Source organism: Astatotilapia calliptera, chromosome 2 (genome assembly GCF_900246225.1).
Source record: "Astatotilapia calliptera chromosome 2, fAstCal1.2, whole genome shotgun sequence".
NCBI classification, from domain to species: Eukaryota; Metazoa; Chordata; class Actinopteri; order Cichliformes; family Cichlidae; genus Astatotilapia; species Astatotilapia calliptera.
Genome location: NC_039303.1, coordinates 33358234 through 33371115, shown reverse-complemented (window position 1 = coordinate 33371115; position 12882 = coordinate 33358234). Strand labels below are relative to the sequence as shown.

The window sequence follows — 12882 nt, the reverse complement described above, 5'->3', positions numbered from 1 at the left end:
TCCCACCCATTCTACCCTCCCTATTCCCATTTACCCCCCATCTATCTATACTTACCTCCCCCATCTCTCACTCCCCTTTTTTCTTTTCCATAAAGCCACTAAAGCCCTCGCTCTCGTCCAATCTGACATGCAGGGATATTTATAGCCAGAGAGAGAGGGAAGTTAATGGAATGTGGACAAAAATTAGAGAGTGGAAGAGAGCGACAGTCTGTGTGTGTGTGTGTGTGTGTGTGTGTGTGTGTGTGTGTGTGTGTGTGTGTGTGTGTGTGTGTACGTGTTTGGAAAATTTTTATTTTACAGAATAAACCAGCGGTGCTTTCTGGGACAAAAGACAAAAAAATAAAGAAGTATCATGAGTCTTGACCCACGCACCAACTTTTGTGCGTGACTAATGCGTTACTGCGCTTGGAATCATTTCCAGCAGCATGTTGTCTTGCAAAATTTGTAGTCTGTCATGATGCAAACGGGTTAAGATGTTGCTTAACTCACATTAATCCTCATTAGTTTCAGTCTCATTCAACTCTAATGGACACATATTCAGACTATCCTCAAATTGGGATCAACAGCAGCGGCAGCGCTAGTCTTAATTTTCCTTAAAAATATCTCATCACTTGCAAAATAGCTCCCTGCATTTTATTTTTAGATGGGAGGCGGTTTCTCCAGCTACCCTCCAGTGTTTGGTTTAAAAACCTTCACTCGGCCTCAGCTTATTTGTCTGACTTTTGTTTTTGTCGGGTGGCAGAGATGGCAGCTGTCACTACAGGGGATGTTGTTAAAAATCACAGTCCCAGCTGGACTAACTGTGCCCCCACCCCTCATCCAGTTGGTCCCTATTCCCATAAACACACAGAGACACCCCACACACTGACTGGAGTCACAGCCTGTCGTGCATGTGATCCGCTGGTCCTCTTAAAGTGAATTAGTGAATAAAACGCTAATTCAGTTGGAGTCAATATCAAATTCGCTGTTTTCACTTCTTAAGTATGGTTCACCCAACCCCCAACCCCCGGTGAAAGATCCTGGGGGGGGGTTAATCACAACATCTCTTCCTTCCAGAATAAACATGAAACATTACATAGGAAATAAAACAGAAGGGCATTTTTAATGTAAAATCTTAATTTTATTTACAAACCAAATTTACAGACAACGTTGGGGGACGCTAGGAGCAAAGCAGGCAGACAAACATACAGCGATGACGGAAGAAGCAGAGAAAGCACATCCGAAGGAGCGAAGTAACGCCATAGCAAACTGAAAGGAGACGTGAACCGCTAGGAGAACTCTTCAGTCGTGATACATTTTGAAGATGCAGCTTTTGACGACGCCCATGTATCTGTCCCACACAACTTGATGTCTGAGGGCAGAAAAGAGAAAGAAAACGGTGAGTAAAAGGAGTGAAAAGAGGTGCTCCAAATTTCATGTCAGACTGTAATTGTGAAATCAGAGTGAAGAGAGTAAATGAGGCAATCTGTGTCCCCCCTGTGTATACTGGTGGGGGAGTGGGGGGTCTATGTTTCTTTTTATGAATATGTCTTTGTTAAGCTTGTAGTGGTTCAGGGCTGTGTAAACCCTTAACTACATTCCTGAGTGTTTGCACGAGAAACAAGGTAACTACAGTTTAAGAAGTCATGAGCAAGATAGGGAGACACCCACTGGCAGAACAAGAGCGTCAATTTTTGGGAGGGTTTTAACATACAGCTTCACGCTTCAGCAGCGTCTAACACCACCATGCATATCCTTATTCGGTTATTTGAAGTTTTCCCCAAAAGCTCTCTATGAAAATCACAGCTCTATTTTAGCACAGGATACCCCGGGGGAATTGATAACCTGGGTCGGTGCCAGGCTCTGACTGATAAGCTTCGGAGAATAAAAGCACATTAACTCACTTGAATGTGTCGAGTATGTGTGCAGAGTTGGTGTAATGAGTGAGGTAGAGTTTCATGTCCGCAGCTGACCACCGGTCTGAACGGCACGGCTCAATAAACTGTGGGATAAAAGGAGGTGAGAAGGTTACAGCATAAAGCCTCAAAGGCAGACTGATGCTGGGACAGACATTAAAGAATTCAGGCTGGCTGAGCCGTCTTTACTTATGTATATATATATATATATATATATATATATTTTTTTTTTTTTTTTTTTTTTTTTTTAAAGAAAATCTCACCTTCTCTACAAGATCAATAAAGAAATCTCTGACATCTTTTGTGTTGGTCAGCTTTGCAGCTATGTTGATGAGGCCTCTGGAAAGATTCTGCAGAAACAAAATTACATTCGAAACTGTTATTTCCTTTTCACAGTTATTCTCACGGAATATCATAAAGATACTTATCATCTCTCACCTTGAAACTACCCTCCATCTCAATGAAAACTTTCGTCTTTCCTCTCAGGGCTGTACAGACCAAACTGAGCAGAAATAAGAGAAGAAAGGAAAAGAAAACAGATTTAAAAAATTCAGAAGCTTTTTCAGGAGTCAGCAAAACATGGAAGTGTCTGGAAAGCGTGTTCCTGTTACCTTTTGTGTTGATCGAGCAGATCTTTGTCAGTGATTAAAATCTTCAGCTCTTTCAGTTCTTGCAAAAACTCTTTGTCAAGATCGACGTCCATGTCTTCCACCATGTTGTCTACAGGAAAATTCAGACACTGTCAAGTTAGTTTAATGGGAAATATTTCTAGAAATTATATTTTAAATATTTGTGTTCTTATAACTACTTGGTTATTAAGTATAATGACTCAGATGCTACCTAATATTATTCCCTCTTTCACTCTCCTAATTGTTAACCTGGGAATTTAAAATTCATCCTCTTACTGATGAAGTAAAGCCTGAAGGACCTCTGGTGGTCAGTAAACCTCACTGACAGAGCCATTGATCTAAACTTTATTTAGTAAACACAATCAACATATAGTTACCGGCTTTGTTAAGGTACACCTTGCTAATAGCAGGTTTGACCAGCTTTTTACCTTCAGAACTGCCTTAATTCTTCATAGGGTCAACAAAGTGCTAAAAACATTCCTCAGGTTTGACATGACAGCATCACACAGTTGCTGCAGATTTGTTACTAGTGAGAAGATGGGTACAATATCTTCATAAAGGGATGGACATGGTCAGCAATAGTACTCAGGAATGCTGTGGTATTTAAATGATGCTGAGCTGGAGCTAAGGGGCCCAAAAAGTACCAAGAAAATATTCCCACACCATCACACAACCACTACAAGCCAGAACCATTTATGCAAGGCAGGATGGATCTATGCTGGCTTTACCTCATAACATCACAACAGGAGTCGAGACTCATCAGACCAGGCAACATTTTTCCAATATTCTATTGTTCAATTTTGTTGAGCCTGTGTGAATTTGAGCCTCAGTTTCTTAGCTAAAGGGAGAGGTACCCAGTGCGGTCTTCAGCTGCTGTAGCCTATGTCCTTCAAGGTTTGATACTATGTGTGTTTAGAGATACTTTGGTTCTAATCAAGTGGTTATTTGAGTCAAAACTAAGCACTCACCAACAGCCCCAACTGTCCAGTTGCTGATAAGCTGACCGGCACAGAAAGCAAAATCCTGGAAACTGAGGTATTGCAGCTTTCTTTTTCCCGTCTCAAACCGATTGTTGGCAAAGAAAACGATGGCAGCGTAATCCCTGTGATAAAGACAATAAACACACGGCATTTAAAAAAACAAAAAATAAAACCAAGCAATCAGAGCACCCAATCTTTTCATGTGGTATTTCGTTAGAATTTGTTGCAAAATAACATATTAATTCATCACAACACTACAACATAACAGATTTTAAGTTATACAACTGCTGTAAAACACAAGCCTGAGGCAGAAGGCTTGTGCTCTGTGCCTGTCGCTGATTACCTTGCAAGTTTGTCAGACAGAAGAAAATGCTGACGTATGTTCTCCACCAGGGGTCCCTTCAGCTCTTCGACAACTTTGAAAACACGTTTGAAGTTGTCGAACTGAAATTACACACACAATGCAAGAGATTTACTAATACTGAAAGAATCTGCTCCACAATCAGAAATCCCACCACAACTAATAAAATGTACCCAGAGCTATAAAACCAAATTAATTGTTGAAGCCGGCACACAACAGGAGCTCTGGCATGGTTTGATGTTTGTTTCAACACTCAGCTGTATCCTACCATTCAATAACACACTGCCGGAGCTTTAAAATATCAATCTTTACAATGCACAGTGAAGACTTACCTGTCGTCTGCAGCTTTTTAGTGTCACACTTGTCTTGGCACTGATGTCGTCCAAGTCTTTCTTTGTTCCCTTGGAGAGCTTCTTTCCCAGGACCTCACGAACAAATGTATCATCAAAAGCATAGTATCTAAACAAGGCAAGAGACACAAAAAACAAATTGCCATGAGAAGAAACGTAGCATAAAGGAGGAGGTTTGGCAAATAAATACAGGAATAGAGAGTTGTGACTCCTCTGAAATAAATGGGTTAATTAAATTAGAGCGTCATGGCCGCACCTCTCTATGAGCATGATTTGCCGATGAGGAGGGATCTGGAACAGCAGCTGGTTGGCTAGTTTGGCCGGACTGTGCAGCAGGCGCTCACACATCTGGAAAGTCCTGTACTGGTCCATGGTGTCACTCAGCAGGACATCTTTACTTGCCTCACACTCGTCCATCACTCCTCCCTCCATGCGTACCTTCACTGCATCGTTCACTGTTGGATAAATCACACAAGCGCAGTTCAAATGGTTGATGAACCGATGATGCCTGAAGTTAAATGTGATAACATGAATGAACAATCACTGCTGTGCTGTGAATAATCAGCAGCCTGAAACAGCTGCTGCACCATATTTGGGCATTAAACCCTGTATTTCCAATTTCTTTACCATATTTGATTCTTAAAGTTTACTTGTTCCTTAAATTAGTCTTATGATACTTAGAAGCCACACGTGCGTGTGTTTAAACACTGTACCTGACCTGAAATCACCACACCTAACATGTGATCCTGCTAGGCGCACCCAGTAAACCCCGTTCCAAAGAGAGAACACCTACTCCTATGTTTAATACTGATGAGAATGGAAACAGTGGATGGATTCATGAGGAGGGTTTGGTGCATATTTTTATTTATAATGGGATGTCTACATGACTGTATGTCACATGTATTTTTTAACACCTGTTCTCCACTTACTTGATGAAATTATTTAGAGATAACACACTTTTTCACCTTCACATGGGGTGGCAGTTACACCAAGAGAGAGTTATACATTGTGTTACTTATCCTAAATTAATTTAACCAGTAATTAGCTTTAGTAAATCCTGCCTGGCAGCTTCATCTTCATTAATCTTTGTTCAATATATCCACCATACCTCCTCTGCACATCTCCAGACTATCTCAGCCTCGCCTCTCTAACTTTGTCTTCAAGAATTTGAAGCAATCTAAACTTTTTTGTTCGTTTTCTTTACAGACAGAGCAGCGTGTGTTTGTTTGCTTTGTTCAGATTCATTACTGCAATTACTTTGAAGTTGAAAAATTAAGCCTTTAAGCATCATTTGTGCTTTCTGACTGGGTCCCAATGAGGATATCAAGCCTCATCTCTGAATCTCCTAATTAACACACCCCATATTATGACTAAAAATTAATAACAAAACTAATAAAAACTTTAACTGGAAGGAGTAAACACAGCCTGGAAATAAACTAAATTGAAACACTCAACAGCACTGTCAGAAACAGTGAGCAGATCACAGGAGACAGAAAACGATCTGCCTGACTGAAGTATTTCTGTGTTCTCAGAGAATGATCGACCTCTGTATGCAGAGCTCTGCCTTCAAGCTCAAACTATGGATTAGGTGGAATCATTACAAATGCTCAATAGCTCCTATTGCAATCAAACTATTACAGTCTGATTATGTTTTTATGTTTGTTTTTTATTTCTTATGTGTATTTGCTTTGGTGTAATGCGGCAGCCTAACTGCCAAGTCTGAGCTTAAATATTACACTAAATCGTCTTCACTGTAGTTTTTTTCCCTTGCCTTCTCAGATGCTTCATTTTAACATTTTTAGACGCCTAAGATGTGAAACCATTATGTATTTCACAAAAGTATCTTATTTTCTGTAAAAACAAGAACATTAATTAGTTTTAAAAACTGAGGTCCTTCACTGATCCCCTCTCGACTGTTTGGTTTCAACACTTTAATTTATTTTATATAATTAAAGGAAGCCAGTCACTCTGTAATTATACGTTTTCAACAGGCTGTGTAGCAAAATCATGGCCCAGTCATTTACAAATGTGTTAAGAGGTGTGATCAGTATTTCCTCCAGTTAAATGTGGCTCAGACCAAAGAACGCTTATTGATTTTTGGAGGAGGCCAAGTCCCCCTGTTCCTGCACCATTTCTCAATAAAGGTGACCCATTGGGAGAAGTGCAGCCATAAAAATACCTGGAAGAGAAATTAAATGCTGTTTCAAATACAGATGCATTGTTCAGAAAGGGCAATCATGGCTGTTTTTTAAAGTATCTTGGAAATGCTTTATTCAGTTTCTTACTGAGTCTGTGCTTTTATTTTCTGTGACTTGCTTATTTGGCAAAGCCTTAATCTTTAAAACCGGTGAAAAGTAGAGAAAACGGTTAAGTTGTCCTGCATGATTACCGGGCACCACCTTTAGTGAATTTCAGTATCTGTATGAAATCAAGCGTCCTCTCAAAGGGACAGACTGTCGTTTTAGAATCTCAGCATCCTTTACATATTAACAACCACACGTTTCTATCAGAGAGAAGGTTAAGTTGCCCCACAGTTAGCACTAATAGACTCAGGCAGTCATTTGTTCCATCTCCTGCTGTATGTTTTAAATAACTTTTAACTTTTAACCATTTCCCTCAGTTCACTGTAGGATTTTGCATTCTATGTCTGTACTGAGTTGGATCACTGTCTGCAAAACAAAGTGTCACATGGTGATGTTGAAGCTTTATTACATGTTATTACTATTTTTGGACTGCTTTATTATTCTGAACCACCCCTTAAAATATACTTTGATACTTGAGGTGGATGACCTTCAGGCTGGGCACCTCTGCTTTGACTGTGTTAGCCGCCAACTCCAGGTAATCACACACTCTTTATATAAAAACGCATCTATTAATAGGATCGTTGTGACCCAGACTCTCACATGTGTTTAGCGTTACCCCTACCTGTGTATCCGTCCAACCACAGCTGGTAAACTTCCTCATCCATGATGGTGGTGTTACCCACGAACACATCCAGCTCTACAGACATCTGCTTAAAACAAACAAGAAAAACATGTTTATTGTTTAGCTCAGGTATCACCGACATATAGCTGATTAGCTCGGGTGATATTATACCTTGTTCTCAGTGTTCTCTCAGGTAGCTGGCGGCGATAAAATCGTGTCTGCAAAGTGAACTATTTAATTCTATTAGCTGGGCTTAAATTTGCTCTCCATGGCTTACTGATTAGCTAACTTCCTCCATAAAATGTTAGCCTCCGGAGCTAGCCGAGCTGCACAGTTATCGACGGCCAATAAACGGGCAGCACTGCGGCGAATTAAGACCACGTTAATGTGACGATATGACACGATTATTAAGCAGCTTTTGAATTTACAGCAACAACGTCTATGAAATATTACAGCCCGTGAGAGACACGAGTGCGTAATGTCAACAACAGCAGTCACGTAGCAGATACTTCCGGTTCTATGATGTCACAGGAAAAGCTCCCGAATTAAAAATATGTTTTTGTTTTTTGGTTAATTTAAGTTTATTTTAATTTAATTGCCATTTTAATTTCTTTCCCATTTTTCTATTAATCAGTATTTCGGTCGCATCTTTTTTGTATCGTGTGAAATTCCTTTGATCGTTTATGTCCGCTATGTTCATTACCTTCCTTGCAATAAAGCTATTGTTTTAGATACCTATTATGTCATCGTCTTATCACAAAACTCAGGCACTGAAAACATTCAATGTACACGTGACTGCTTTTTATATTAAATAAATAAATAAATGTGTTTTTTATGGTGTATATATATAGTATATATATATTCATATTAATACAGAAACATACTTCTTTCCAACTCACTCACACCTCTATCAACACACTCAAGGCAAATAATAATAATAATAATAATAATAATAATAATAATAATAATAATAATAATAATAATACCCCTGCTCCCCCGGAAGATCATACAGTGGCCACAAATGACTGAAAGAGAATACTTTTGCTGCACATATTGAAGGATATCTCCTTTCTCAGGAGCCCGGCACGCCTTTTTGTTTACAGCCTCTGTGTTGGTCTTCCAGTTCAGCCTGTTGTAGACGTGGACACCCAGGTACTGGTACTCTTCCACCACATAAACACCCCGTCACAGGATAGAAACGGGTCGTATAACAGACGTGCTCTTCCTTGTGAAGTCCATCACCAACTCTCTAGATTATGGTGATTCTATTTTATTTATTTATTTTTGCAGGATTTTGCTATATCTACATATAGCACAGCCCTTCCCGTGTTTTTTTTCTTTTTCAATTATCTTTCATTGGCTTAAACATCAGTTTTCTCGGTGTGTGGGGGGGGGGGGGGGTCTTGCTCTTTTTCCCATTAACAGTTACTGCAGACGTCTCACATGACTGTGGGCAGCATGTGACACAACTATGAGACGCCCCTGAGGATTACCAATATGAATAACACACCATTCATCTGTAGTTTTTTAGGAGCTGATCGTGTGCTTTTAAGGTGTGGCTCTGACAAGTGAATACGTAATAATAGGTAATGTTAGTGCAGACAAAACGGTAACTTCTGTGATATTAGAGTGTTTAGATACATAGAAAATCATTATCATTGAAAGCTTGACAAATGGCCTTCAGGATCAGCAGTTTTCTTTTATTTCTTCAATGTTTGGCCTCTCTTCTAAGCCAACGTCTACTTTGATTGACCATCCAAGGGGTGGATTAGAGGTGAATTACCCTACAGTAACTCAACAGGTAACATTCATATAAAGAAAGAAAGACTTCAGTGACCAGAAAAGAAAATCCGAAAGATAATGAACGATTATGTGAAGACTCAAATTACAGCACTGCGCCTGGCAGCCACACAGTACCCTATTGTTGATCATTTGTTCCCTAAGTTATTATAAAATGTGTCAGATCACAGATAGGCTTCTTTGTGAGCACCGGGCCCCACAGTGCTGTGCGCTTTGCTTGCTGCCTGCGTTTACACAATCTGCTCTTTTCCTCTGACGATTAATCTAAATAAATCCCCGTAAATCCCTCTCCTCGCCCTCCCTTTCTGTGTTTCTGCATGTGTCCTTCAAAAAAGAAAAATCACAACACGGGAGGGTGAAAACGAATCAGCCAAACACGCCTTTTTTGTCGACTCTCCTGCTGCGCATCAACACTCTCATTTCTAACCTCACATGACACCCTGATTCCATCCCCAGATCCCCCTTGCGCGGTTAACACCCTACATTGTTGTGGCCTCAGTGAAACAATGGAGGTGGGACAGAGGGCGGAAGGATGTGGCTGAATGCCTCAGCATAAACCCATGGAAAAAAAGGGTCTGCAGTCACACTTTCCGCCAATGTTCTTTGAAAAGTAACAAGTACAACCAGGAGTCACTCATGCACTCCACTGTCATAGACATGTATCTGGTTTTTGAGGATGAGATCATTCTAATGAACAGGAAAAACCGAAGGAAGTGGGTTTACACAGGCTTTTCCTATCAATTTCCTTCATACATTTCCAACTTGTTTTGGTTTCATAGCATGAAAAGGATAAGAAAAAAGAAAAGAAAAATACAATAAAATAAAGAAATTAAAAAAATGGGTTTGAATCCAAATGGGGGCGCACACGTTCCTCTTTGAGGGAGCGCGTGGAGAGAGGATCTTCCATGTCAAATCTCGTTATTTAGAGTGGAATTAGATGAACCACAGAGCTTTAGATTATTAAATGTTGCCATTTACGGCTACAAAACAGGCTCAAATAACGCAATGTGGAATTGCCACACTGCGAACATCAGAGAAAACCACAAACAGTTCTGATTACTAGCTTATCTAAGGAAATTTGCCAAGTTACAAATCCTGATAAAGCAGTAAAGTTTCCTTTAAAACCTCTACAAAATAAAAGCATCTCTGCTGAGCATCGCGGCTTCACTAAAACGCGACCAAAACTAAAAGGCGTCACTCGTTACAAATATATAATCTAGTTCAGCGGTGCTCTCAAAGCAACATTTGTGACAGTTCTTTTCTTAAAAACAACAATCTGAAGCTTTTATTTTGAAGGCTGCTTGTACTGGTCTCCGTCAGAGCTCCAGCTTCACACGCAGCTCGCTGCTTAGCGGAGTCACAGCCGTGAAAGTGGCGGAGGCGGACATTGTTGTGGTAACAGTCCATCTCCGGAGGATGAGCACAGATGATGATGTACATATTTTGAGCGGTGAGCTTTGTTTGTTATTTATTTTTTTATCTAAACAATGAATCTTTTTTAAAGAAAAAGGGGGGTAAAGCTGCTGCGCCGTGCGGACTCCTGCAGCCACCGGAGTTCATTCAGCTGAGGCGAGACAAGCACAGCCCGATGAGACGATGCCAGCGGTGTAGAAATCACAACATCTGCAGGGTGTGCTTGGTCAAGCCTCCGTGGACTCACCGGGCCTTTGTCCAGAAAAGCCCACGGAGCGGCTGTTGCCTTCAAAAAAAAAAACTGCGCGGGGAGGAGAAATAAGGGCTGCTGTGCTCCCGGAGGCCTTTGGAGAAAGCAGCCTGCTGCTGAGAGGATGACAGATTGACATTAATAGGGGCTTGCGGTGCGTTTTTCACACACGACCTCATTAAGGCGTTATCCACGGAGAACAGCACAAAAAGGGACTGAAGTCACAGCCTTGGAGATAAAGACAATCTAAATAAAGACACCACATGTTTCTGCCTTGATTTTACCTCCGGTGATCAAATACATTACATCTGGATTACAGCGGATGCATGTGTTGAGCATTAAATATAGCCACATCTCAGCGCTTTTAATAGATTCTCAGGTACCCATAGGTGTCGTTTTTTACTGAAAGAAGAAAAAATGGGTAGCGAAGGTGAGATAATAAACAGAGAACTGTCAAAGATGTCGGACGAGGACTTGCTGGCGTGCTCCAAAGAGGAGCTGGTGAGCCGGTTGCGTAAAGAGGAGTCAGAGAAAATATCGGCTCTGATCCAGCGCGGTCGGCTTATCAAAGAGGTAAATAAACAGCTGCAGGGACACCTCCTCGAAATCAGGGAACTGAAAGTCATCAATCAGCGCCTGCAGGAGGAGAACACGGAGCTGCGGGACCTGTGCTGCTTCCTAGACGACGACCGGCTCAAAGTGAAGAAGCTGGCCCGGGAATGGCAGCTGTTCGGGCATCACGCAGCCAAAGTGATGCGGGAGGACCTGGGCGGGTACTTGAAAAAGCTCGCTGACCTGGAGCGCATGCAGGACGGGCTGGTGAAGGAGAATCTGGACCTGAAGGAGCTGTGCCTGGTCCTGGAAGAGGAGTGTGTGAGCAGGAGTGACTCCAGTCCAGGAGGTTCCACCGAGCTGAATCTGCCCTGCATGGTGGCCCGGGACCTGGGAGATGGGAGCTCAAGCACAGGCAGCGTGGGAAGCCCAGACCAGCTTCACCTGGTGTGCTCACCTGATGACTGATGGCAGGTGTGTGTCAGCAGCTGAGGACTGGAGGGAGACAAAGGTGCTCTGTCAGATAGTACAAATTAATCTGGAGGATTAAAAAAAAAAGCATTAGGGCTTTCTGAATGCTGCAAAGATTTGTGTGCCACTAGACTTGAGACTCTTTCCACATTTCAGGACTTTACAAAGACATTTATTAGATGTTTGCCAGATGATAACATGTCTAAATTTTACAGTGTTTTTTCTAAAGATTCTCCTGAAAATTCTCCTTTTTCAGTGGTCTGTTGTTGAGAAAAAATGGGACCAAAAAAGTGGGTCACATATATAAATTTATCTCATGCACTGGATTAGCCTACACTGGTAGAAGCCTTTTTCTCAATTGCACTGGACAGCGTTATCTTGGATCTTGAAAACACAGATCTAAAGATTCATTTCAATCCAGTTTCGAGCCATATTTAGTCCTCTGAATTCCAATAGCACTGAAACAAAGGAAACTATTTGATAATTGCTTTTTTTGCTAATGATGTGTAATATTTTATGCACTCTCGCTTCCTCAGGACAGGATTGGAGTGCCATGTGTGCATGATGATTGTCACCATTTGTAACAAAGCCTGTGAAGCAGCCTGACGTGAAGGCCCTTTAGGTTTCCTGAGGGGTGGGGCTGCTGAGAATAATGTAACACGTGCAGACCTACACACTCACTTTGGATCAGGCATGGTAGATGTTGTTGGACCTCACGCAGAGCTGAACTGAAAAATAAGTTCTGTCACTATTTTTAAAATTCAACTGGAAAACTCTTTGTATCAAACTGGAAGGTCTACAAGTTTTGGTTGATTTTTATTCTGTTTAAGCCGAGCTGTTTAAATTCTTTTTTTTTCTTCTTGTCTTTGTTTTTTTTAAATGAAGTTGTTGCTGAATTATCATAAGATTTGTTAGCTTCTTCTTCTGTAACTCATGCTTTGTATTTAATCTGTAACATTAGGAGCAAACTTAACTTCAGCCCTTCTTTAATCTTGATTTGTCTGTATTAACTAGCTTTACTAACCAGTTTCAGTTTAAACCATAGCACCTGGATTACAAGAGGTTTATTTTGTTGTTAGCTGTTTATTGGTGGGCTATGCTCGTAGTGCACTGAAAAGCTTTAAATACAGTGGCTATGACACTCGGGGCTGTTCTGACCTTTCTTTGTGTATTTGCCTTGCAGAAAACATGCATTTAACATGACACACACGACAAATTGATTTCTGCATTTGTTCTGACCTTCGTGTCTGAACCAA

General features: G+C 41.0%; 2 protein-coding genes across 2 annotated transcripts; one reads left to right on the top strand and one right to left on the bottom strand.

Moving 5' to 3' along the window:
- Nucleotides 1-1098: 1098 nt before the first annotated feature.
- On the bottom strand, nucleotides 1099-7659 carry fibpa (fibroblast growth factor (acidic) intracellular binding protein a). Its single transcript, XM_026144165.1, has 11 exons — nucleotides 7312-7659; nucleotides 7141-7225; nucleotides 4472-4670; nucleotides 4198-4324; nucleotides 3848-3948; nucleotides 3493-3626; nucleotides 2507-2615; nucleotides 2334-2397; nucleotides 2159-2245; nucleotides 1884-1981; nucleotides 1099-1351 (listed from the first exon to the last, which is right to left on the bottom strand). Exons 2-11 carry the CDS (start codon nucleotides 7223-7225, stop codon nucleotides 1282-1284), a joined length of 1074 nt encoding a protein of 357 aa, XP_025999950.1. The 5' UTR covers nucleotides 7312-7659; the 3' UTR covers nucleotides 1099-1281.
- A 2612-nt stretch (nucleotides 7660-10271) lies between these two features.
- Nucleotides 10272-12773, top strand: ccdc85b (coiled-coil domain containing 85B). The gene has a single exon (XM_026144202.1). The coding sequence runs from the start codon at nucleotides 11021-11023 to the stop codon at nucleotides 11621-11623; it is 603 nt and encodes a 200-aa protein (XP_025999987.1). The 5' UTR covers nucleotides 10272-11020; the 3' UTR covers nucleotides 11624-12773.
- Nucleotides 12774-12882: the final 109 nt, after the last annotated feature.